The sequence below is a fragment of the Phytophthora sojae genome (assembly GCF_000149755.1).
Source record: "Phytophthora sojae unplaced genomic scaffold PHYSOscaffold_13, whole genome shotgun sequence".
Taxonomy (NCBI): domain Eukaryota; phylum Oomycota; class Peronosporomycetes; order Peronosporales; family Peronosporaceae; genus Phytophthora; species Phytophthora sojae.
In genome coordinates, this window is record NW_009258127.1 from 730,005 (window position 1) to 753,790 (window position 23,786).

A 23,786-nucleotide genomic window follows, 5' to 3' on the forward strand; every position below is an offset into this window, starting at 1 on the left:
CTCGACGACTTGCCCTCACTGTCTGCTCTCCTGGAGCTGGACGAGATGTCCTTGGCCGAGTTCGGCGAAGCCTTGAAGGCTGGAGACTTGGCTGAGGTAGTGGTCATGCGACCCGAAGAAGAGTTGAACTCGTCCTCGCTTCTGGATGAAGCTGTGCTGGAAGACACCAAGAAGGCGCTGAATGCGCGGAGCGGATCAGCAATCCTGAAGAACCCGTCGGATCCCTTGTATCAAGTGGTAAAGGATTACCAGGACGTGGTCTCGAAGGAGCCGCCCTCGGGGCTACCTCCGGATCGAGGTGTTCGACACGAAATCGGTCTCGTTCCGGGAACGAAGTACTGCGTGACGAGGCAGTGGCCCTTGCCGAAGGAGCAGTGCGACGTCATTGACGCGTTCTTCCGTGCGAAGCACGAGGCGGGCATGGTGCGTGAGAGTAAGTCTCCACACTCTACGCCGACGTTCTGTGTCAGAAAGCCGAATGGCAAGTGGCGTATCGTGCATGCTATCAACAAGCTGAATGCCGCTACCATTCCGGCGCAGACGCCGATTCCTCGGAAGGATGTTCTTCAGAACAACATGACAGGATGTACGATGTACGGTGTGCTCGACTTGGTCGATGGATATTACCAATTGCTCATGAGGACGAGCGACATTCCTCTCACTGCGGTGAGTACTCCGAGCGGCATGCTCTGGGAGTGGTTGGTGATGCCCCAAGGCCTTTCGAACGCGCCAGTGACGTTTAATCGTCTTGTGACGCATCTCTTCAGGCCCCATCGGGCGTACGCGCAAACGTACTTCGATGACATCTTTGTCCACAGTCGTGCTGAGCACGGAAAGACTGATATGGAGAACCATGTGGAGCACCTGCGTGCTGTGCTCGAATGCATGCGTCAAAACAAGTTGTATGCCAACATTGACAAATGCATCTTCGGAGCGGAAGAGATCCCTGCTTCATTGGAAAGGGTGGCCTGAGGGCCGACCCGGTCAAGGTCAAGGCCATTGTTGACTGGCCGGTTCCCAAGAACCAGAAGGATCTTCGCAAGTGGCTTGGCTTGGCCAATTACTTGCACAAGTACAGCGAGAACTACGCTGAGATGGCTCGTCCACTCTCCAATCTCCTGAAGAAGGATGCGGAGTGGTGTTGGGACACCGAGCATCAAGATGCGTTCGCGGCCATAAAGGACAGCCTCCTTCATGCGCCTATTCTGGCTTTGCCAGACCCCGCTCGTCCGTTTAGTGTCGTCTGTGACGCCTCGGACTTTGACATCGACTGTGCACTGCTGCAAGCAGACGCCGAGGGGCACAAGCGCGTGGTGGCGTTCGAATGTCGCCAGCTGAAGGCTGCGGAGAAGAACTATCCTGTCCATGACAAAGAGCTACTTGCGATGAAGTATGCGCTCGTCAAGTTCAGCGTGCACCTGTTGGGCTCTCAGCCGTTCGTGATTTCCACGGATCATGCGTCGTTACGCACTGCGACTCAGTCGCCTCACCTCTCGCAAAGGATGGCCCGTTGGCTGTCCTCTTTCGCGGAGTACAACTTCGAGGTGAAGTACAAGCCTGGCAGGCAGAATGTCCTTGCGGACGCGCTGTCGCGCAGGCCGGATTATGAGCTGGCTCATGATTTGATCCGAACGGCTTATGCCAAGGACGACACCTGTGTCGCGTTGCTGAAGGATCTGGGGAGCAAGGAGTTTCAAGACTCGGACATGGAATTGTCAGCGCGGCTGCGCGCGCGGCTACACCGCTATTCCCTGGATGGTGGCCTGTTGTTCTACAACACTGGCCCCGAGGATACGCCCCGCGTGGTCATCCCTCATGATGAGGATCTGAAGTACCGCATCCTCTATGAGGCACACGACACGCCGCTGGCCGGTCATCTTGGCCGTGAGAAGACCTACAGCTCGGTGAACACCCACTACTGGTGGTCGAAGCTGTACAAGTGGACGAGCACGTATGTGCGCACGCGCGAGACGTCAGCGAGTGAAGTCGTCATGTCATGCTGCAGCGCCGTTGGCGAGTTTGCCTATCCCTTCGGGCTGTTGGCAGTCCATGAGTATGGACTTTGTGTTTGGCCTGCCGGCGGACGCGGCGGGCAACACTGGAGGCGTGGTCTTCGTGGACCGACTGAGCAAGATGGCTCACATTGCGGCTGTGGCGGACGCCATCAATGGTAAACGTACAGCGACGCTGTTCTTGGACCGAGTGTTTCGACAACACGGACTCCCTGAGTCTGTAACGGGGTTACACGCACAAGTGGCTACAGTCACTTGTAACTCTAACAGACACGACGTCTGTTAGAGGTTCGAAAGACTTTCTCGACGTTGGTGTAGACACACCAAAGGCTACATACATTTACGATCACCACGACGGGTGGTCCATAGAGACTTAGAATTCCTATTGGCTGAGAGCAGCATCTCTTAGCCAATGAGCGACATGCATAGCATTGGAATTCTGCCAACGGCTGGTTGGCAGATTCCTATCTTAGAATATTACATTTAGAGGAAGTCAAAAACATAAAACAAAAATAGCAGTTCTCATCTTTTACCAAAACCCGCTACTTGGAGTCTTTATCTTGTTTAAAGTAGACTCGTGGATCTCGAGTATACTTAACTCAAGTAAAAGAAACCTACGCTTCCTCATACACGTGCGCATACGTGTACGCCGTAGTAGTGAGCCAAGGTAATAGGCCCATTACACCTGGTAGCACTTTGTAGTCCGTCCAACGACCGACTACCTGAACGTTCGTACGGAGCTGTACGAACGAGGAGCCGAGAACCTTTTCATGAGCGCGGAGGTGCCCACGGAAAGCTCCACCTCGCCTGCAACTCATGTTGCACGCGCTGACTGCCTCCACCTGTCGGATCCAGAGTGGGAGGCACTCCAACGACTGTCAACAGTCATTGTGGAGGCGGCAGTAGCTGCAATGCTGCGTACGCTATCGCCGACAGAGCAACATGGTGTTGCTCTGGGGGTTCATCATGAAGGAGCAGCGTGATGCTGCTTCCTCTACCACGGTGGCGTCCGAGACGGCACCGCGTGGACAATCGTTGAAGCTAAACGTGAGCAACTATGTCGGAAGAGAGGGCGAGCCTCTCCTCCGTTGGCTTGTCGAACTCGACACTGCCATCGCGGCTCGACGTATCGTCGACCCGTTGTCCAAGGTTGCGTTCGCCATGTCATGCCTTGGCGGACGAGCGAGAAGTTGGGCGTATGGACGTCGACTCTCTGATCCTACGTGCTTCAGCACGTACGAGGGTTTCAAGGAGGAGCTCAGGCAAGCGTTTGAGCCCCCGCAAAATGAGTTTCGGTCGAGGGCAGAGTTCCTCGACCTACAGCAGGGTAAGCACGATGTCCATGCTTACGCGCAGAGAGCACGGTACTTGGTCTCGAACATTGTGACCAACCCGAGGCGACCAAGGTCGTCACGTTCATGAAGGGTCTGAGAGATGGGCCTGTAAAGACCTATCTCTTCCGTGAGTACCCAGGCTCTCTCGAAGCTGCGATTACTCTTGCAATGCAGGAGGAGTTTAGTCTGACGCAGGCTAAACTGCATGCGAATGTGCCGAGGCTGCAACCGCCTCCGGTCGAGATAGCGGGAGGTCCGGAACCAATGGACCTATCGAATGCTGTCGGTTATCAACAGCAACAAGGAAGTAATATACGATGCTTCCGTTGCGGAAGGACCGGTCACTATGCCCGAGAGTGCACGGCACCCGTGCACCGAGATGGTGGTCGACGCGGCGAAGCCGGGCATCGTCGCGGACAAACAAAAAACGCTGGAAACCAGTAGGCACGGGGCGCCCTACTGGTGAAGCAGTCGCGCATGTCCAGTTCGGACATGCGCCACTGAGGACTGCAGCCCCCACTGAGGACCCTTCTCACTGCAAAATGCATGATGACAAACCGAACCTTATCATCTTGAACGTGTCTTCGAAGAGAGAGAGCAACTCTCTTCGTGCTTTGGTTGATTCGGGCGCGTCGAACAACATTGTTCGACTGCGAAGTCTATCAAGGCTTGACTTCGAGGATTTAAAGATACCTCGAAGTATGCTGGAGGTACGACTGGCAACGGGTGCCGTCGTGAAGACCGAGAAGCGCATGGTACGCGTGCGCTTCACGTATGAAGATCAAGAGTTTGTCGAGCCCTTTATCGGCCTGGATCTGGATGATAAGTTTGACATTGTATTGGGCATGCCGTGGCTTGCACGGCATGATCCGGTGATCGATTGGGAGAAGCGCACTCTCGTGCCCTTCGGTCGCGACAGCAGAACAGTGGGCGATGGACCTGTTGCCGCTACGCACGCACCGACAGGTGCGCGCGACTCCCCACTCAAGACATCGCCTAATGCCGCTGTCCCGGAGCACCCTGGGCGCGCGCGAGTACGCGCGCAAGAGCAGCTAGCGTCGGCGTTGCCGCCGACAGCTAATGAAGGAAATGTGTTGACCTCGGAGGTCGACACCCGATTTTCAGCGAATCAGGAAGAGTCTCCGACCTCAAGGGGCACGGATGACGCAGGCGAGTCATACGCCTCAGCTGTGGAGGCTGACGCGAACCTGATTGGATCAGGTCTGGCCAATAATAAGAGCCAAGGTGATGTAACGCCGTCGACTCCGGGAGTCGATGGCTTGGGTGAATTGGATTCGTTGGCTCGGGGAGCCGACCCACCCTCCGTAACGGGGGTCTCCGCCAATGGTTGGCGTCGAGGTATTGAAGTCGCATCGACTCCGGGAACCGGCGCTGCGAAAAGGAATTTCGCGTCGACTCCGGGATTCGACGCACCCCTTGTAATAAAAGGGCTCCGCCAATAACAGGCGTCGAGGTAAAGATGGCGTGTCGACTCCGGGAGTCGATGCTGCAAGCCGTGCGGACGGTTGCAAACGTTCCGCACCGGAAAAACTTGCATGCTGTCGTGCAGCCCGGCTGCACGACAAAGCGCCGGGCGACCAAGCCGGGCTTGAAGTCGCTCGCCGGCGGTATACAAGAAGAACACCCGTCCACGGCTGGGCCTGGACGAGGTCAAGAACCAGGTGGAGCGGGGCTCCGCAAAACAAGAAGACGGCGCATGCGAAGGTCGCTGCGCAAGTCTCGGCCTGGGGCCGAGACGCGACAAGAAGTGTCTGCTGGGCAGACGGGGGCTGAGAAGCCGGACGTTGAGACGTTGAACGTCTTGACGCGTACCTGTGCCGGGTTCCGGTACAGGGAGATGGCTCTCGCTAATGCTCCGACGCAAGCGTCGGAGTTGACTTCGCTTCCAGTCATGAGCTGGAAGCGCTTCGCGCGTGACTTGCACGATGGGCACATCGAGCAAATATGCATTCTCTCGGACGCCGAGAGAACGAAGAGCGAGAATGAAGAACTGAGGCAGTTCTTCATGGAGAGGATAACAGAGAGGGAGGACACTCTCAGTGCGAAGACTAAGAAGGAGCGCTTTGAGGAGCATAGCTGGGACTCGCTGAAGTCGAGTCCCTTCTGCGAGATTCTACGGGAGCACGCGGACGTGCTTCCGGAAGCGATCCCTGCGGAGCTTCCGCAGGACAAGGGCATCCAGCACGAGATTGATCTCGTGCCGGGCACGAAGTACTGTGTCACGCGGCAGTGGCCACTGCCGCGAGAGCAGGTCAAGGCGATCGACGACTTCTTTGAGAGTCGTCGCAGAGCTGGACAAGTGCGGGAATCGAAATCCCCGCACAGTGCTCCGACGTTCTGTGTCAAGTAGCCACAGGGCGGCTGGCGCATCGTTCATGCGTACAACATGCTGAACGATGCGACGATACCGGCGCAGACACCGATACCGCGAAAAGATGTCATCATCGATTCGATGGCCAGGAGCACTATCTACAGTGCTCTTGATCTGCGCGATGGGTTCTATCAGATCCTCATGCGTGAGAGCGATATCCCTCTCACGACTGTGAGCACGCCGCGCGGCATGCTCTGGGAGTGGCTAGTGATGCCGCAGGATCTGAAGAACGCCCCTGCGACCTTCAACAGGTGCGTGACGCACTTGTTGCGCTCGGTGCGCGACTACGCACCGAGCTAATTCGACGATGTGTTCGTCCACAGCCGGGCTGCGGACGGGATGAGCGATGTTAAGATGCACAAAGTGCATCTCCGGAAGCTGCTTGCGCTCATGCGCAAGCACAAGCTTTATGCGAACCTGAAGAAGTGCATCTTCGGGGCGAGCGAGATACCTGTGCTCGGGTGTCTCGTTGGGAAGAACGGTGTCCGCACTGACCCTGAGAAGGTCAGAGTGATCAATGAGTGGCCGACGCCGTCGAACGTCAAGGAACTGCGGCAGTTCCTTGGCTTGGCCACGTACTTGTGCAAGTACGTGAAGGACTACGCGGGCATGATACGCCCGCTGTCACAGCTCCTGAAGAAGGACGCCGAGTGGATTTGGACTGCTGAGTGTCAGCAGGCCTTCGATGCAGTCAAGCGGGGCTTGACCGAGGCGCCGATCTTGGCGGTGGCCGACCAAGATCGCCCATTCCACGTTGTCTGTGACGCATCCGACTTCGCAATCGGATGTGCGTTGATGCAGCACGATCACGAGGGCCGTGATCGTGTCGTCTACTACCAATCGCGTTAGCTGAAGCCAGCTGAGCGCAACTGCCCGGTACATGACAAGGAGCTCCTTGCCATGAAGTACGCACTCGCAAAGTTCCGAATGTATCTACTCGGAACCAAGCCGTTCGTGGTCTACACAGACCACGCGTCGCTGCGGACGGCTGTGAAGTCGCCGCACATCTCGCAACGGATGGCGAGATGGCTCTCATTCTTCGCAGAGTATAACTTCCGGGTTGAGTACAAACCCGGAAGACTCAATGTGGTGGCCGATGCGCTCTCGCGTCGACCTGACTACGCCACGACTGACGCCGACGTCAATGCCATTGACGCCATGTGATCGAGCACCCCAACGTCGTCACTGTTGGACGACGTGAAGTTCGCGTACGCGCACGACGCGGACGCGAAGCTCTTGCTGGCCTACGGCTCAGCGCCTTCTGACAAAGCTCGCCAGAGGCTGCCGAAGCATCTTCGTGCTCGTGCACACCGTTATCGGGTGCACGAGGGGTTATTACTCTACAGTGCAGTCGACGACAACGCGGTCCGCGTTGTCGTGCCCAATGGTCATGACCTGCGACTCAGGATCATGTATGAGTATCACGATGCACCGACGGCGGGGCATCCGGGCCGTGAGAAGACATACCTTCTTCTCACGCGAGACTTCTACTGGGCCCACCAGTATAAATGGGTGCGCAAGTACGTCCGTGCTTGCGAGGTTTGTCAACGTGTGAAGCCTGCGCCTTTCGCGCAGGCTCCCTTGCAGTCACTACCGACTCCACGGGAGTGTTGGCAGTCCATGTCTTTGGACTTCGTGTTCGGTCATCCCCCAAACAGCCAGGGGAACACGAGCGTAGTGGTCTTTGTTGACCGCTTCAGCAAGATGGTACATCTTGCTGCGGTACCCGCTGAAGTGACTGCGAAGCAGACGGCGCGTCTGTTCGTTGACATGGTATTCAAACACCATGGCATGCCGATCGACATTGTGTCGGATCGGGACCCGCGCTTCACTGCACACCTTTGGCAAGAAGTGTTTACACTTATTGGGAGTCACCTTTCGATGTCGACTGCGGATCATCCGCAGACGGACGGGCAGACCGAGCGCGTGAACCGCGTGCTCGTAGACGTGCTTAAGAGCTACGCTCACTCGTTCCAACACTGGAGCGAGTGTCTGCCGATGGCGGAGTTCGCCATCAACAACTCGGTGCATGCCTCGACCGGGCATACACAGTTCTACGTGAATGCCATCAGGCACTCACGCCGCCCGAGTCTACTCGAGATGGTGGCTCCTTCCTTAAGTGGGGGAGGATCTACGACTGCAACGCAGCAGCCGCAGAATGCCGCTGACACTTGCACAGTGTCAGCCGCAACGACACGAAGTAAAGCCAAGAACCGCGCGTCTGTGCAGGGCACAGACACCAACAAGAACAAGAAGACGAAGAGCGGGTCCGTGCAGGGCACAGACACCGCGAAGACGAACGCAGATGCCGGGCCTACTGCTGGAAACGAGCTGAACTCGTTCAGCTCGGACACAATCAACTTCGTGCAGCGCAGACAAGCCGTCATTCGGTTTGTCCAAGACGCTATTGCAGCTTCTGTTGATCGGCAGAAGCTGAACGCAGACAACGTTGGCAGGGGCAACACAAATGAATTCAAGAAGGGTTCATTAGTCTCGTTAGCTACTCAAAACTTGCCTAAACATGCCGTTTCCGACTTCGGGGCAAGCAAGCTTGCTCCGCGCTTCATCGGGCCGTTTACTGTGCTGGTACGGCACGGCAACGCCTACACACTGGACATACCGTCTAGTATGCGCCTCCATCCGACGTTCTACGTCGGACGGCTGAAGCCACACCTGCAGTACGAGCTACCTAGCTCGGCTGAACCGAAGCAGAAGACTCGGCGGAAGCCGCCATCCTCTCCAGCGCGACTTCGCGCTGGAGCAGCGGGTCCAGCTAATGGTCCAGCTCGGCCGGAACGATCGAGGCGGTCTGGGAGGCCGCCGCAACCTGAGGATACTTCCGAGCCCTGAACCCAGCGCTCTGGAACTACTTCACGACCGGAACTCGGTCGTGGGGAGACGCGAGATCAGGGTCAACACCAAGTTGACCACACACGGGGCGTGTTTCCACCACCACCGCCGCCGATTCGTGATGCACACGGCTCAACTCGATGGATTGTTGAGCGGATTGTTGATCACAGTATCCCGAGAACGAACAGGCAACCAGTTCGTTTTCGTACTCGTTGAAGAGGATTTCCTCTCAACCAAGATACATGGGAGCCACGGAACGTTTTGCTCCAAGACGTTCCAGACTTGGTGAGGGCATACGAAGCCCACCATGCGCTACATACTGGAACGTAATGCGAGCGCTGCTGTTAACAGCAGCGCCCGAAGGCTCTTCGAGGGCAGACATAGCTGTATTCCATGGTAGAACCAGGGAATTGTGTTTTCCACTTCAAAATAGTACTTTTGATATACCGGTACGCACCGGTATTATACCGGTAACCCTGACCGCCCACAGTCCAACCGATGGACGCGTGGCGTTCTCCCCTCACTTCGAATCAAGACCAACAAACAAGCAAGCAAGACCCGCCTCTCCTCGTCCCTTATCGGACTGAGCTGATGGTCATCGCACAAGCACCCATTAATGAAATTTCGTTTGACCCCCAATGTAGTGGAAAGGTACCTGCCCCCGCGGCAGCGACGCGCTTCGCACGTTGCCGTGCATGCTACTCAGCAGCAGAGAGGTTCTCCGCTGCTGCGCCAGCGGTCTTCAACTTCGACGCGCTCGTTCCATCACGAGCGCGCTCTCTTCAACGTCACGCATTGACCAAGCGGTCAATGGTGGTTGACATGCCGGGACCGGCACGTCTAACCTTGACGGGGGGATGGTGTAACGGGGATACACGCACAAGTGGCTACAGTCACTTGTAACTCTAACAGACACGACGTCTGTTAGAGGTTCGAAAGACTTTCTCGACGTTGGTGTAGACACACCAAAGGCTACATACATTTACGATCACCACGACGGGTGGTCCATAGAGACTTAGAATTCCTATTGGCTGAGAGCAGCATCTCTTAGCCAATGAGCGACATGCATAGCATTGGAATTCTGCCAACGGCTGGTTGGCAGATTCCTATCTTAGAATATTACATTTAGAGGAAGTCAAAAACATAAAACAAAAATAGCAGTTCTCATCTTTTACCAAAACCCGCTACTTGGAGTCTTTATCTTGTTTAAAGTAGACTCGTGGATCTCGAGTATACTTAACTCAAGTAAAAGAAACCTACGCTTCCTCATACACGTGAGCATACGTGTACGCCGTAGTAGTGAGTCAAGGTAGGCCCATGACAGAGTCGATTGTCTCGGACCCGCGTCCCGCTGACGCCGCCACGTGGTGGCCTCGGGCTTGGTGGGGGAGGAGAAGCCGACTTAGCTGATCGGCTAGCCGATGTCAGCCCGGCTACTGTTCGTAAACAGGTTGACGCTTTCTGTCGACGCGTCTGAGTGTCTTACGTCATGCGCGTGACGCAATGGCTGAAAGCCAAGACAAGCAAAAGGAACATGCAGATGCCAGAGGCAGAGGCAATGTTGAAAGTTATGAGGTCGGGGACCTGGTGCTGCTTAACGCTAAGAACCGACCTACACATGCAGTGTCAGCCGTCTTCAAGATGAAGTCGCGCCCGCGCGTCATCGGACCTTTCAAGGCTGTGACCAAGAAGGGCCTTGCGTACACGATCAATCTTCCGAAGAAGATGTGGATGCACCCCGTCTTCTACGTGGGTTTGCTCAAGCCGTACCAGGACCCGATGCAGGTGCAGATGGAGGCACCGAGGGTGACGAGGTCACAGGCGCGGAGGTTGCGGTCGTCGAGGACGCAGTCGCAGGCGTCGAGGACGCGACCATCAACGCGGGCACCGCAGGCACAGGCAGAAGAATCGGCGCCGGAGGTGCCGCGGGCACAGCGAGAGCCGCAGGCGCAGGAGGCGCAGCAGTCGGAGCCTGCATGCGGGCCAGGAGGTCGAGCTGACCCTGAAGCACAGCCTGCTGACGCTGTAGCTCCCCGAGCTCCCGGCCACGCTGCTCATCGCGATCGCGATAGTATCGCACCCAGTCCTCCAGGGCCCCAAGGAGGTCTCAGACCTCTCGAGGCACCTCGATCCATTGCGTCCGCTCGGCGAGCTGGTCGAGTTCAGTGGCAGTCCGGCCCAGACGCGCATCAACGTCATGGATGTGATCCCCGAAGGCGGCTCGCCTGCTGCCGCGCCTCCAAGAGCTCGTCTTGGGTCTCAAAGGGGTGCCCAGCGGCCTCCACCGGCTCTGCTCGATGAGCATGGGAATCTGCATTACCTTGTGGAGCGCCTCCTGGCGATGCGGCGGTGCCGGGATCAAAACCAGTATCTGGTGAAATGGCGAGGGTACCCTCACTCCGAGAACTCATGGGAGTTTGAGGTACCCCTCCGCCAGGATTGCCCAGACGTCGTGGACGCTTTTGATCAGCTTGATCGCCAGCGCCCCGAGGGTTCAAGGCCGGCACGCCGGCCGTCCCGCGCTTCCCGGCAATAAGCTGGGGAGCTGCTGGGTCAGCCGCATTGCTCCGAGGCTGACCCTGAGCCACAGCGCTCACTCCCTCGCGGGAAAGAGCGGCTGGAGTGCTCGAAGGAGCGAAGCGCGCAGTGCTAAACTGGGTCTGCGGCTGGGCGAGTGCCGAGAGGCTGCGCTTGGCTCGGACCTTCGCGAAATCGAAGCGGAGCTTGCGTTCAACGTGAACATCCACTTCACTGAAGCTGGCTCGGAGAGCATCCATGGAGCTGAGCTTCAGGCTGTGCTCGGCCCAAGACTCGAACTGAGCTTCGTACTCAATTGAGTCTTCCCCCGGGCTAAGTACCACCGGGTACGTCCGCATGGCGGGCACGGACTTCTGCTGGGCTTGCAGCCGCAGCCTCTCGCGATACTCCGCGACAGTCGTAGACTGTGGAGTGAGGAGTCGCTCTCGCAGAGACGTACGCAGTGCGAGCTCCTCCGGGGTACGGGCCGCGTGCCCAATGGCGTGCAGCGCGAGAGACTGCTGGAACGCCTGGCGACAAGCCTCCGCGGGGTCGCGAGGTCGGAAGCCGTAGTCGGCAGTGCTGGGGTTCAGCAGAGGTCGCAGCTCGGGGCGCTGGGAGCGCATGAGAGCCATCTGCGCCGCAACCGGCTCGGACTGAGCTTCGTCCAAAGGGTTGGAGATGACGGGGCCCAGGGGCACGTCCTCACCACGAGGTGGCGAGTACCGTGGCTCAGTGAGCGCACGCAGCTCGTAGAGACCGGGGGAGCGTTCAGGGAACGGGTTTGGAGTTCGCAGCGGTGGTCGTGGCTCTTCCCTCGACGGCGCGGCGCGCTCTGCAGGTGGACGGCTCGGCGATCGCACCGGAGACGTGCGCGCGGGGCGCTCTTGGTCGTGATGGCTCGGAAAGCCAACTGGGGCCGGCGAGCCTTCTTCACGGCATGTCGACGGCGTGTCGACGGCGTGGGCGAAGCGTCGCGGCGGCTCGGGGAGTGTCGCGTGGCTGGGGACGCATCTCCTCGGTTCGGAGGACCCAGCATGGACTCGTCCACCTCGCCCTCTTCACCAAAGAGTTCCTTAGGATCCATGATCGGGCGGGTTGATGCTCGAGGGGAGCTGGGGCTTGCGCGCTGCGAGCTGTGCTTCTGGCGGTGCACCGCGAAGTACTCGGACACCGAGAGCCTGGAAGGGGTCGAGGGTGTGCGCGTGGGCGCCGACGTTCGCGAAGGTGCGGAGGCACGCAGTGCAGCAGCACGAGAGGAGCGAGGCTCCGAGGCGGATCTCGCGAGAGGCTGTCTGCGGTCGAAAGACCAAAAGGCTTTATGACTTGAAGTCATGTGAGGGCGCGTTGCGCCGAGAAGTTCTCAGAGACGTCCACACGATATGGATTGACTCCTTCGAGAAGGAGGCTTGACGGAACAAGACCCGGCGGTTGACCGTTAAGCGTGAACACCCGTGCCCACGGTTTGGTGGGGGAGGGTGTAACGGGGTTACACGAGTTACCCGCAGGGTTACGAAGTGGGTACACACTGTCTAACCTAAATCAGTAGGAGAATCAGTACATGGCGTCAGAGCCACGGATTATGCATATGACTAGGGTTCACTATGCTTGATAGTGAACCGGATACATTTACACCGTAGGCGGCTTTGCCGCAATAAAGGGAAATACATTCAGTTTGGGATTTACACACTTAAGAGTTAAGGGTAGACTCTTGGAGTCCGTAAGGTGTACGGACTCGTACGTTCTGGTATTAGAACGGGCTATTTTAAGCTGAGACTCTGTGAGTCTGTTACGTCATCCTCTGACGCTAAAGCTACGGCAGCCCCGCTGCAGGTCAAGTCCAGCAGGGCCTCGCGCAGCTCTTCATCGTGCACGTCGTCCACATAGCTTCCGACCTTGGCTGGGACGTCTTTCAGCATCTCGGCGGCGGATTCCCACGAGTCTTCGCTGTTCGTGAGGCCGACCCAGCACACGAGCAGCTCCCATCGGCGGAGTGCGTCATTGAAGCGGTGGGATTTGAACTTCTCAACCCCCAGCAGCATGCCCTGATTAGAGACGATCTCCTCCGTGATGTTGAAGCTCAAGTCGGAGTAGAATTTTAGCCTCGAACCGTGGACTTCGTACTCGATGCCGGTGAGCAAGTGCTTGATCATGAAGGAGTTGGGTCGTAACTCCCCCACCTTGAACGGGCCCACCCATCTCGCGAGCAGCTTGTTGGTGCTGATGCGCTTGTCTACGCGCGACCAAAGCACATAGTCGCCCAGATCAAAGTTGCATGGAGATCCTTTCGACCTTGCCATCGCCTGCAAACGCTTGCGCTCCTTCCTGTCGATCACCTCCTTGTGCATTCCGCCCAGAGCCGCTCGCAGGGTATCGAGGTACATCGCCGCATCATCGCCGACCTTGCCCGACATTATTGCGGCCTTATCGCCAGCCTTGCCCGCCACGTGTCCAGCGCCGACGGAGCTGGTAATCCGAGGAAAAGCTCGATGGGCGAGAGGTTGCCCAGCGACTCAACTGGCGTGTGGTTGAGATTAGCTTGGACTATCGGCAAGAGATACGTCCACTCCTAGGCTCCAGCTTGTATTCGATCAGAAGCGCACGTAACACCTGTAGGATGTCCTTGTTCACCCGCTCGATAGTTCCATTAACCCAAGGTGAATATACAGGGGTGAAGGACTGCTCCACCTTCAGCTTGGAGCACAGCATCTTCACCATCTCATTGTGGAAGTGCGATCCTTGGTCGGACATCAACACCTCCGGCTATCCGTAGCGCATGTACCAGGAGACCATTCCGTCTGCTGCATTCCAGGCGGAGGGTGAGGCGCTCGGAAACAGCTCACAGTAGTGCGTGAGCGCATCCTTGATGACAAGAACGTACGTGCTCTCGCCAAAACTCTCTCCGAGAGTGAGGTAGTCCCAGTGCACGCCTTCATTGCGCCGCTCCGCCTTGAATGTTGGACCCCAGTGGCGCTGAACGAGGTGACCACCCTCGATGTGCTTACACAGCAGGCATCCTTGCAGGAACTTCTGCACCTTCGACAGCAGTCAGTGAATAGCGAATCGCTCGCTCAGGAGCGTTGTCATTAGAGCCTCACCTCGATGCCCATGACTTCCACGGTGTGCAATGACCATCAAGCAAACGATTAATTCATGGGCATTATCCGGTACCCACACTCGTCCTTCCACCATGATCACACCATCCACCACCTCGTGTACCATATCCCGCAGCACCTTCACGTGCTTCCGTTGGCATTTCACTATTTCATCACGTTGGGGCCATTTGAACCCAGGGTCTGACAGCGGCCGGATAGCGGAGACAGCGGAGCCTCTGCGTGTTCGCACTGCGAGGCATCGTGCTTCACCGCTCTCTGCGCCTGGTTGTCCCCATCGGCTGATCATGTCCGCCGACACGTTGCTGCTTCCGTCGATGTGTTTGATAGTGTAGCGCAGGCCCCAGAGGCGCATTGCCCACGGCTGCAACTTGTCACGGACGTGACGGTTGATCTCCATCGCCGGGTTGAAGATGTACATGAGGTTTGCGTGGTCTGTGTACATCCTGAAGCCCTTCTCTCGTTGAAGCAGGTACTCCAGGTCAGTACATGCCTTCACCAGTGAGTAGGCCTCCTTCTCAACAATGGACCAGTTGAGGGAGAAGCCTTTGAAGAGTCCACCTTTGCAGATAAGTAGCTCATGATCCTGTTCGTGCACGGGCACCTCATTCTTCCAGTTGCGAACTTGTGAAACAATAAGCCCCCAGCCCCCGTGTGAGGCGTCCGAGAGAACACAAATCTCCGCGTCAGTGGCAGAAAAGTGCTGCGGTGCCGAAGCTGCAATCAGACCACGCACCGCATCAAAAGCCTCCAGCTCCGGGTTGGTCCCTGTGATCCCCGCCTATAGCGCTTTCTTGTTGCGTCTGCCCACCGCCTTCACGTGCATGTCCAGCTTGGCCGTAAGAGGAGCGGCCATCCTAGCGTAGTCAGGCAGCGACGCTCGAAGCCAATTGGCTGCGCAGACGAATTGCTCTAGTGCCGCAATGGTTGGAGGCGGTGGCAGCGTCGACAATGCTGCAAGCCGGCTGGGATCGTGGCGCACGGTTGTACCCGATACGAGCCGTCCACACCACATGACCTCTTTGCAGTAAATGATGCTCTTCTTCACGTTCAATCTGAGGCGGTGGTCACGCACGAGTTCGAAGAATCTGCGAAGCGCAACCACAAAAACTGCCGCCGACTCGGCATAGACGATAATGTCATCGATCCAAATGAGACAATGGCGATCCAGCAGCTCGCGAAACACATCCTGAAGCTGAGTCTGGAAATGCACAGATGAATCCATCGCCCCTTGTGGTACCTTCACTGGCGTGAACACAAAGTCTTCGGTCATGAACGATAGCACTTCTTGCGAGTCAGGATGAAGAGGCATCTGCCAAAACCCCTTCATCAGGTCAAACTTCGCGAAGCAGGAGCCTGATACCTGCTCCAGCTCTGCGTCCAGGTTAGGCATTACACCGGCAATTGGGATCGTGAGCTTATTGACGGGCCAGTAGTCGTTCGTGATCCTGAAGCTGTCGACTGTGCCAGCTTTGCGGACAGGCACAGCAGCGCATGCCCATCTCGCAGCATCATTGCGCCGCACGAAGCCAAACTGGACCAACTCCTTCGTATAGTCCTTCAGAAATCGGCGTTGAACTGGAGAGTATTCACGAGCATGACATCGATATGGCACCGCATCCGCACGCAACGTGATCTTCAGCGGCGTAATCTTAGCTGGCGGGTCCGGGCCCAGCTTGTCGCGCCATGAGTCTCGGAATTCAGTCAGCAGATCCTACATCTCGGTGGTATCGAAGCCCTCCTTCACAGCGCCAATGATCATCTCCTCCAGAGCACTATCAATCGCGGTGTGGTCCACATCTCCATACTCCACCGCAGGAAATTCTTCGACTTCTTCGGCCATGTGCCAGGCGTGCCAGTTGCTCGTTGACATTAATGCCAAGAGATTGCAGGGTGGTGTCGCCAAGCAGCACCTCCTCCCTACTTGTAGGCATCACTAGACACTCCACGCCAGACACGTTTACAACGCCCGCTCTCGTCACCAGCTGTAAGTTTAGCCCAACGCTAGTCACACATTCCACCTTGGTGCCATCCGCCAGACAGATCCTTCGCGTGTAAGTCCAGTTGCAGTGCCTGGAGTTCCTCCAGCACGGCCGACGGTACGATCGTCCAGTCCGAGCCACTGTCGGCCATGAGTGGCACCGTGATTAGGCCATTTAGCTGCACCTGCGTTTCCCCCTCATTATCTGCTCCGAGGCCGACATGTAGCGCACGGGTGCCACCACCATCAGCTTGCTTGCTCCTCTTCTCTTGCAAGCGGTCCAGCACATTCTTGCGCTGCGCCTCCGTCAGATTCGGGCAATCCTTGACCCAATGCGGTCCTTTACAGCTCAAACACCCATTGCGTGGTGCAGACGGCGCCGCCTTCCGGGGATGATCAGCCGTGCGTCCTGGCGACTTCTTCGGTGTTTCCTTCTTCTCCTTCACCGTCGGGGTCGCGCGCTTGGAGCCGTCGCGCTGCACCTTCATCTCATGTGTCTGTTTGTGGAACTTGTGCTGGTTGGCTGCTCCACGATCAGCTTGTAGAGAGCACGGTCATCACTCCGGCACGCTCGAGCCTCAAATTCCACCAGACGCTGGATTTGCGTCCGCAGCATCACTGGCTGCACATTTTCGACCAGTAGGGTGCACCGAGTGTTCATGCGGGTCTTGAACGATGATGCATCGGTGGAGTCGCCGCGTCCGATCCAGCTTTGCAGTCGATTCTCCTGCACCAGCTTGTTGAAGTCCTGGAAGTATGTCAGAACACGAGCCTCTGCATCGTCGATCTTCATATCCATCACCAGGGTCTCTCGAAATAGGGCGCGCAGGTCAGGGATGTTCCCTCCGTCCATCGTCTCACATCGCGCCTGGATTAGACCACGCAGGTCCTCATCCGTCACTTCCCCGGAAGGCTTGCCCAGGATGTACGTGGCCATAGTCTCCAGCATCTCCGGGAGCATTGAGCCACGCACCGTTACACACACACATTCTCGTACGTCTCAGCCGTGACCGCGCAACGCGCGCGCATCTGCGACTCGTAGTGGGATCTGTCGCGGCTCCACTTCACCAGGGCCGGTGGATCGCAGCTCTTCAGCCTGGGGGCCGCGATGAACTCGTAGATTGGCTGCGCACCGTCATGTCGACGTCACCCTCGGCGTCCAACGCGTAGCGCCCGTTCATCGTCTTCGTTTCCACTGCGTGGCAAACTTCGGTAGCTTGTTTCTTGATCAATAAACGCCTCTTGCCCCAGCACCAATGACGCGACGTGTCCAGTGGAGCAGGGAACCTTGACAAAAGAAGCGTAAAGCTAGCTTTATCGCGCAGATCCAGATAGTTGTTGTCTTCTAGAGCGAAAGTTTATTAAAGAGAGAAACTTAAGACCTCGGGAGCAAGTCTGCTCTAGCTACATGCATGTATACAACACCAGCTCTCTCTTAGTGCACGAACCCACAGCCATTCACCTCAGTTTGCCCCGTAATCTTGTTGCCTGCATCATCAGCCCCGTAAACCAACATCTTCATAATCGTGCCCCGTAAGCAAAGTGACTCCACAATTCGAGCCGGTCGAGCTGATAACACTTGCAGCTGCAACAACCTGCAAGGAACAACATGGAGATTTGACAAAACGATTTGGTTGAGTAGTTGAGCCTGTGGTGATCAACTGCAGCTTCCTGAGGTGATAGAGTAAAAGAAAAGTTGGGCCTTCATCGAGGAAATATTGTTTTTTATGGTATATGTAAGTATTCAGTCACGGAGGACACAACGTTTCGCCATTAAATAGTTTCGCAGTTAAGCTTATAAAAAATTATTGGCGTAACGTTCCGTTACCTATAGTGCATGTATTACGCAAGTATCGCGCCATCCGTGCTTACCCGTTGCAGGAAAATGTGACCCCCTTCAATGAAGGGGGAAAGGAAGGCTTAATGCATTCTATTACAGCATTACATGTACTACAGTCTTGTCTGACCCAACAGTTCGCTGGATAACTTACAGTTCACCAGCCTGTGGCGGGGAAACCCCAGAAAAGGGTGTAGTCAATCCTCTTTACTCCGACATTCCGATAATTCATTTAAAACATATTCTAATATCATGTGATGTCTGAGTACTACACAGGCATCACACAGTGTGTAGTACAATACAATCGTCTAGAGGTAAAACCTAAAAAATCGATTTATATATTTATGCGTAATAAATACAATAGGAAACGAGCACTGTTCTCATCCCATATGAGATGCACTGTGTTACAGACATCGACGGTGAAATCCGCCATCCGCCATACCTTTGAAATCCGCCCTCATGCGATCAACCAATCACATCAGCGGTCTGTATATTTTGTGTAAAACGCGAACTTTCCACGTAATATATGCACTTGATCGTATACATTTTACAGTTTTATGCATACTCAAGACCCTGATCGGCCAATGGAAATACACTCGAAATCCTTAAAGATTAGTGTTATACTGGAGGATGGTTTTCAAATAGCGGGCGGATTTCATCGTCGTTGTCTGTATTTCTGTAGATCTAGGACACGCTAAATGAAGCTGGAGTAGTCAACCTTGTAGTATTCTTCACATTTTGCTTCGAAATTGTCTAAAAGGCAATATCAGTTCAAGTCTGTAGCTCTGTTGCGGTGTTTGCACCACGATCTAGCAGAGAAAACCGTGAACAGAATAGAGCAGAATAGAACAGAATTTTTTTTACATATTTCAAACAAGTCATGTAAGGCTGATAGCGTTAGATCTGTAGTGCCGGCTGCATCTACAGTTTCATCTTGCGCCGTGACGACATCCTGTCTAGTTTATTTAAGAGAATTTCCGGGCAGATACTGCGGCTGCGAAGCATGCGCAGGAGATGACCGGGGATGTTAGTCGAAAAATAACTAATAAAGGGGAATGTGCCAAAATCCTCCTATCCCAACCCTTCGAAGCCCCTAAAGGATGGGAACGGTACCCAACTATGACGAAAGGAAGCAAAGTATGGTCAGAGGCAGCGTCCTACACTATGGGGCAGGCAAAGGTGAGTCGATTTGCTTGGGTACCTGGGTTACCCTCCGAGAGTACTGAGAGTACAGCTGCACCATCGACGCTAATGAACGATCCCGAAGACATTGCCAAACGCTTTTGAGGGATGTGAACCTGGGAATCAAAACGAGACGTCAGCAATGGACTCAACGAACTCAAAGTCAACTGTCCCGCCGCCTCCGAGAGCGAAGAGACCAGATTTATGAGCGTGGCGAACGCTGGCATGCGCAACGAAATCAACAGCTTGGTATGTACCGACGGCATGACCTAGCGTGTTTGGTATCAAGCTCTTTGCTGCAATGCATATGACCTGGACAGCACTGGTGACGCAGTCTCTGCGACTGTGTAATCAGTGCTGTCATGTATGGGCGACTACCGCGGGCGCGTGTTGTTCCAGCATGCGATCCGTAGGCGAGGCTGCAGCAGCGCGCAGTATCGGGACTGCGTTCCGAACCCCTAAAAAGGTAGTCACTATGCGAAATTGAGCAACTACTTTTCGGCGACACGCCCTGGGTTATGTTGCTAATGCATAAGACGAACCGCTGCGAGACCACTTTAAAACATGGGCAAAGCGAAGTTGTGGATGCTAACGGGTATGTGTTGAGGCAAGCAATGAATCTACCTAGATGGGGTATTTTTGATGGGGACGTTCGAAGTAGATTATTTTACCGAGTCAGCGGTGAACATCCCGTTGCTGAATGATGTAAATTAAAACGCAAGTTTGAATTTCCATTTACGTGGAAGCGAAATGAATCAAGAAGCAAAATAGAATATCCAACAACTACGGCAAAAACTAAAATGAAGTCGACATCTCGTGGTATGCACTTTTTCGCTGGCGGAAATGGAATCCGATCGAACTGGAGCAGGCAACAGCTTGTGCTCCAATGTCCTCTTTCAATGTGAGCACCGAAAGATCGACAAGTGCGTTGCAGGGGACTTGTTCAATTACGCCAACGTAAACGCTATCCGCTTACTCTCAACTACGGCTTGTAGCTGGCATACCACTTCCGCAGGGGCAACGGTACCACAACTTTCGTCTTGGTTGGGTTTGGTGCAAGTTGTGGACATCCGTTGGTGGCGTTGAACAGCTCGGTGAAGTCGTCCTCCGGGGGGAGCTCCTGCCACAGCTCTGGGATGCACACACGCAGTCCGAAGTCGTCCTCCTCGCTCTCAACAGACCAGCAGGGAGGGGCGTCCTCAGTTTCACTCGAGTCATAGCCGTAGTTGTAGCCACCGTCTTCCTCCGATATGGTGTAGTTCCTCCCGCCAAACACGACGGTCACTTCACTCTCGTCATTGGGGTCAGCGGAGGTCCAATTGGCAGTGCGCAAGACCTCATCAACCTCAATGAGAGACGCAGTGCGGTTCGACGTCAAACAGCCGTCTGTGACGATGCTATCCCCGTATCCCAGTGAAGTCACGGCCCACTTGTAGCCCCTCCCATCGTGCACGACGATGGACTGCCGGGTTGGCAGCGCCACGCCCGACTCAATCGTCACCACGGCGTCGAACGGCAGCCACGTTCCGCTGTCATTTCGCGGGAACAGCAGGCCGCTCACGCTCGCGTTGCTGCTGCCGCCGTCCACGACGAGCTCGCTGGCGTTCTGCATTTGCTTCAACCACGCGACCAGTTTGTGTTGCGGACCGGTGAGGCTTCGCCCAGTCATCATTGCTGAGTGTCTCGAGACGAACGGGTCTCCTTCGGCAACCACGATGCCTTGGTGACTCGGGTCGTCTCGGTCCAGCGCGAGCACGAGCGCAACGGCGACCAGAATCAAGCCCGCCAGCACGACCAACGGCGTCCACGAGTGCCGCTTGTGCTGCGGGCTCTTCTCCGCAGCTTCATTATCGTGGTCGTACGTCGAGTCGAGCGACACGGTGCTCGTCGGCGCCACGCGCTTCTGCGGCTCCTGCAGCTCGCTCTCGCCCTCCATCTCGGTCGCAAAGTGGAAGTGAGAGGCTGTTGGTGGCTGAGCTCGAAGTCTTACGGAGAAGAAGGAGAAGAGTACGACAGCATCGCCGCCTCCCAGGCGAGGCCCAACTGTAGGAAGGCAGGGGTATGTACACATGAATGGGGCCTCCTGCCAAGAAGCATTTCGTGCTGAAGTGCAGGTTTCAGGCACATGAAGCTCCATTTGGTGCCGTCGCTGTTGAAGCAGAGAAGCTCATCTCAAAACTGCATTATGCACGCACGATCTGCTTCAAGTGCACCTACATTAATCGACCAGGTCCCAAACGCCGCTCCCAATGAGGAGAGCCAATCATAAGTGAGATTCCAAATGACTTCAACAAAGTATGGGCTGGTTTATCGGCTCCAAAGCCAGGAAAAAACCTTAAGGTTTTATTTTTGGCCGGCTGCGCAGCCTTCTCCGCCTTCACACTTTCCGCCCCCGCATCTCCAACACGACAACGCGCTCCGAAACAAATTTAATTTAAAAATTATCCCATCAAAATTTGCTTTCGTCAAATCTTTCTTAGGGGCCGTTTCACTCTATGCAATACATTTTAACATAGAAACCCTTGGATTTACGGTGATAACGATTCATATTCGTTATTTTTTGTTACTAATGCCAGCATTTTCTTTTCTGATATCTTCAACATATTTCACAATATATCTTTAATAACATACAGAATGTTCACGCTTCCCCGCCGACCACCCCAGATCTGAGTGCCCCCAGGCGCGCCCCACGCAAGGACCCGTCGAAAGCAGCTACAAAACCCGGCAGGGCGGGTGTTATGCTGCCGGTTTTGGTAGCTGTCGGCCAAGCACGCGCTCGCTGACGGTATGTGAGCGTTTTTCTATTGTGTATGACTTTGTATCGGGACTGACGGGAATCCATGCGCTGTGCTTAAGTTGTGGGATGGCGATGACGGGTGCATTTGCGCCTTGAATTCGATTATCCATGTTGTATGAATAGGAATGTATTAAGCGTTAATACAAGCTGCGTGATCCTACGACTCCAAGTCTTTTTGCTTCCATTAGTGACTAGCTGGTGTGCAGCGGTCGACGATGCCACCGTTCGCTTTGCGGGTGATAAATGCTGAGCAGAGCGCGTCGTACGCAGAGCGGTGGTCAACGCGCAGCTTTCTCCAGCGCTTCCGTAGCGACCCCGCGGTTTTGGATCGGCCTTTACCGTCGATACTCCCAAGCGCAGTGTTGACCTTCTTGTCCAAGTCTTCCGCTAGTGTCCAGACACGCTGCTTCCACAGCCGATACGCGACGCCGTCCCGGTCCAGTGGCGCCGTTGGTACGTCTACCTCTCGCTCTGCTGCTATGATCATGATGTTGACGCCTGCCTTGAGGTCAGCGCGAACAAACTGTTGTTTCTTTTGGGTTGCAGTGTGCCACAGCTCGAGTGTGTACCAGTTGTAGAAGCAGCCAGCAAGAGAGTGCGCTTCAACGACGGTGTCAGTGCTCGCCTGCGGGGCCTGGCCAGCACAGCGACAAGGAGCAGGACCGTCAGCGCTGGTGGACTTGCTCTCGTGGACCGCGACGAGCTTCTGAAGTGTGCGCTGCATTGCTGCGATGGACGATAGCATCTGGGTGACGGCTGCGGCAAGTATGGTCGTGTTTCCATTGATGCGTTCACCCAGCTGTCCGAAGTTCTCCGTTTGCCAAGCCGTGCGAAGCTGCCGACCCCAACCAATGCACGTGTCCAGCGAGAGCCGAGCTCCCAGCGCTACGTTGGTTGTGTCCAGAGCTTCGTGGAAGCGGTACAGGTAATGCGATGTGAAGCCTGTGACAGCCTGCTCCTGCTGGACTGCCGTCGCGACGTCGTCAAGATGGATGAGCAGGGACGCGAGCGCCGCATCCAGGACTAAGGCGTCAACGTTGAGCGTGGTGTCCGTGAAGCCGCTCGCGTTCTTGAAGAGCTGGCCGCGCAGGGTTAGCAGCTGGGCGTACTCGAGCGCAGGAAGAAGCTCGCTCAAGGTGGCTATCGTGGGTGTGACGCATGGCAGGTGCGGGTCTCGGTATCCAGCGAGGACTTTGCCGACACTCTGGTCCTCGCGTGTCGTGGTACCCACGTACGCGAATGCCTTCGTGAGCGAGTCCAGCAGCCAAACTCCCCGGGTCGAGATCCACTGGATCGCAAGCTACGGTGAGGCGTTTGCATACGCTGCGGAGCCGCGGCGCAAGGAGTGGCTGCTCAGCCCTGCGGTGAGCGTCGGGGGCAGCGGGGCAGAGGCCTGGGCTTGGTGCTCGCAGACCATGGTGATGACGTCCTTAATATACTTGGACACGTTGGGCCTTCCTCTCACGCGCTTTGTTGGTGGCTCGTTCCTTGGTTCAGCTTTCTCTTCAAGGTTCTCCCAGTAGAGTATAGCTTCGTCTTGGCTGTAGGTCTTCTCCCCTGGCAAATCCGATGCCGCCGCGTGCGGCACTAGCGGGAACACATAGCTGAAAGGCTACGACGCTCCGACGAGCAGCATTCCGAGGCCGTGCAGCATACACTGCTCCCAGTGAGTCGCGGCCTTGTAAATTGAGATGCCTTGAACCACCGAAGTCTTGATTCGAGCTAGATGCAGAAAGAGCTCCCCCGATGCCGCCATAGATAGATGGCTCTT

The 23,786-nt window shown here is 55.9% G+C and overlaps 4 protein-coding genes across 4 annotated transcripts; 1 reads left to right on the forward strand and 3 right to left on the reverse strand.

The window, feature by feature from the left end:
* Positions 1 to 10,091: 10,091 nt before the first annotated feature.
* On the forward strand, positions 10,092 to 10,364 carry PHYSODRAFT_397555 (hypothetical protein; the record flags this gene model as incomplete). The annotated part of the gene is made up of 2 exons (XM_009539315.1): positions 10,092 to 10,155; positions 10,213 to 10,364. Coding segments are annotated over 2 exons (216 nt in total), but the record flags the coding sequence as incomplete, so codon positions are not given.
* Positions 10,365 to 16,222: 5,858 nt separating this feature from the next.
* PHYSODRAFT_306972 (hypothetical protein) lies at positions 16,223 to 17,721 on the reverse strand (the record flags this gene model as incomplete). The annotated part of the gene is made up of 5 exons (XM_009539316.1): positions 16,223 to 16,696; positions 16,732 to 17,148; positions 17,187 to 17,324; positions 17,345 to 17,486; positions 17,648 to 17,721. 5 exons carry the CDS (start codon positions 17,719 to 17,721, stop codon positions 16,223 to 16,225), a joined length of 1,245 nt encoding a protein of 414 aa, XP_009537611.1.
* A 2,479-nt stretch (positions 17,722 to 20,200) lies between these two features.
* Positions 20,201 to 21,154, reverse strand: PHYSODRAFT_531025 (hypothetical protein; the record flags this gene model as incomplete). Its single annotated transcript, XM_009539317.1, has 2 exons — positions 20,201 to 20,554; positions 20,612 to 21,154. The coding sequence occupies 2 exons, from the start codon at positions 21,152 to 21,154 to the stop codon at positions 20,201 to 20,203; spliced, it is 897 nt and encodes a 298-aa protein (XP_009537612.1).
* A 1,045-nt stretch (positions 21,155 to 22,199) lies between these two features.
* PHYSODRAFT_530712 (hypothetical protein) lies at positions 22,200 to 22,760 on the reverse strand (the record flags this gene model as incomplete). Its single annotated transcript, XM_009539318.1, has 2 exons — positions 22,200 to 22,640; positions 22,716 to 22,760. The coding sequence occupies 2 exons, from the start codon at positions 22,758 to 22,760 to the stop codon at positions 22,200 to 22,202; spliced, it is 486 nt and encodes a 161-aa protein (XP_009537613.1).
* Positions 22,761 to 23,786: the final 1,026 nt, after the last annotated feature.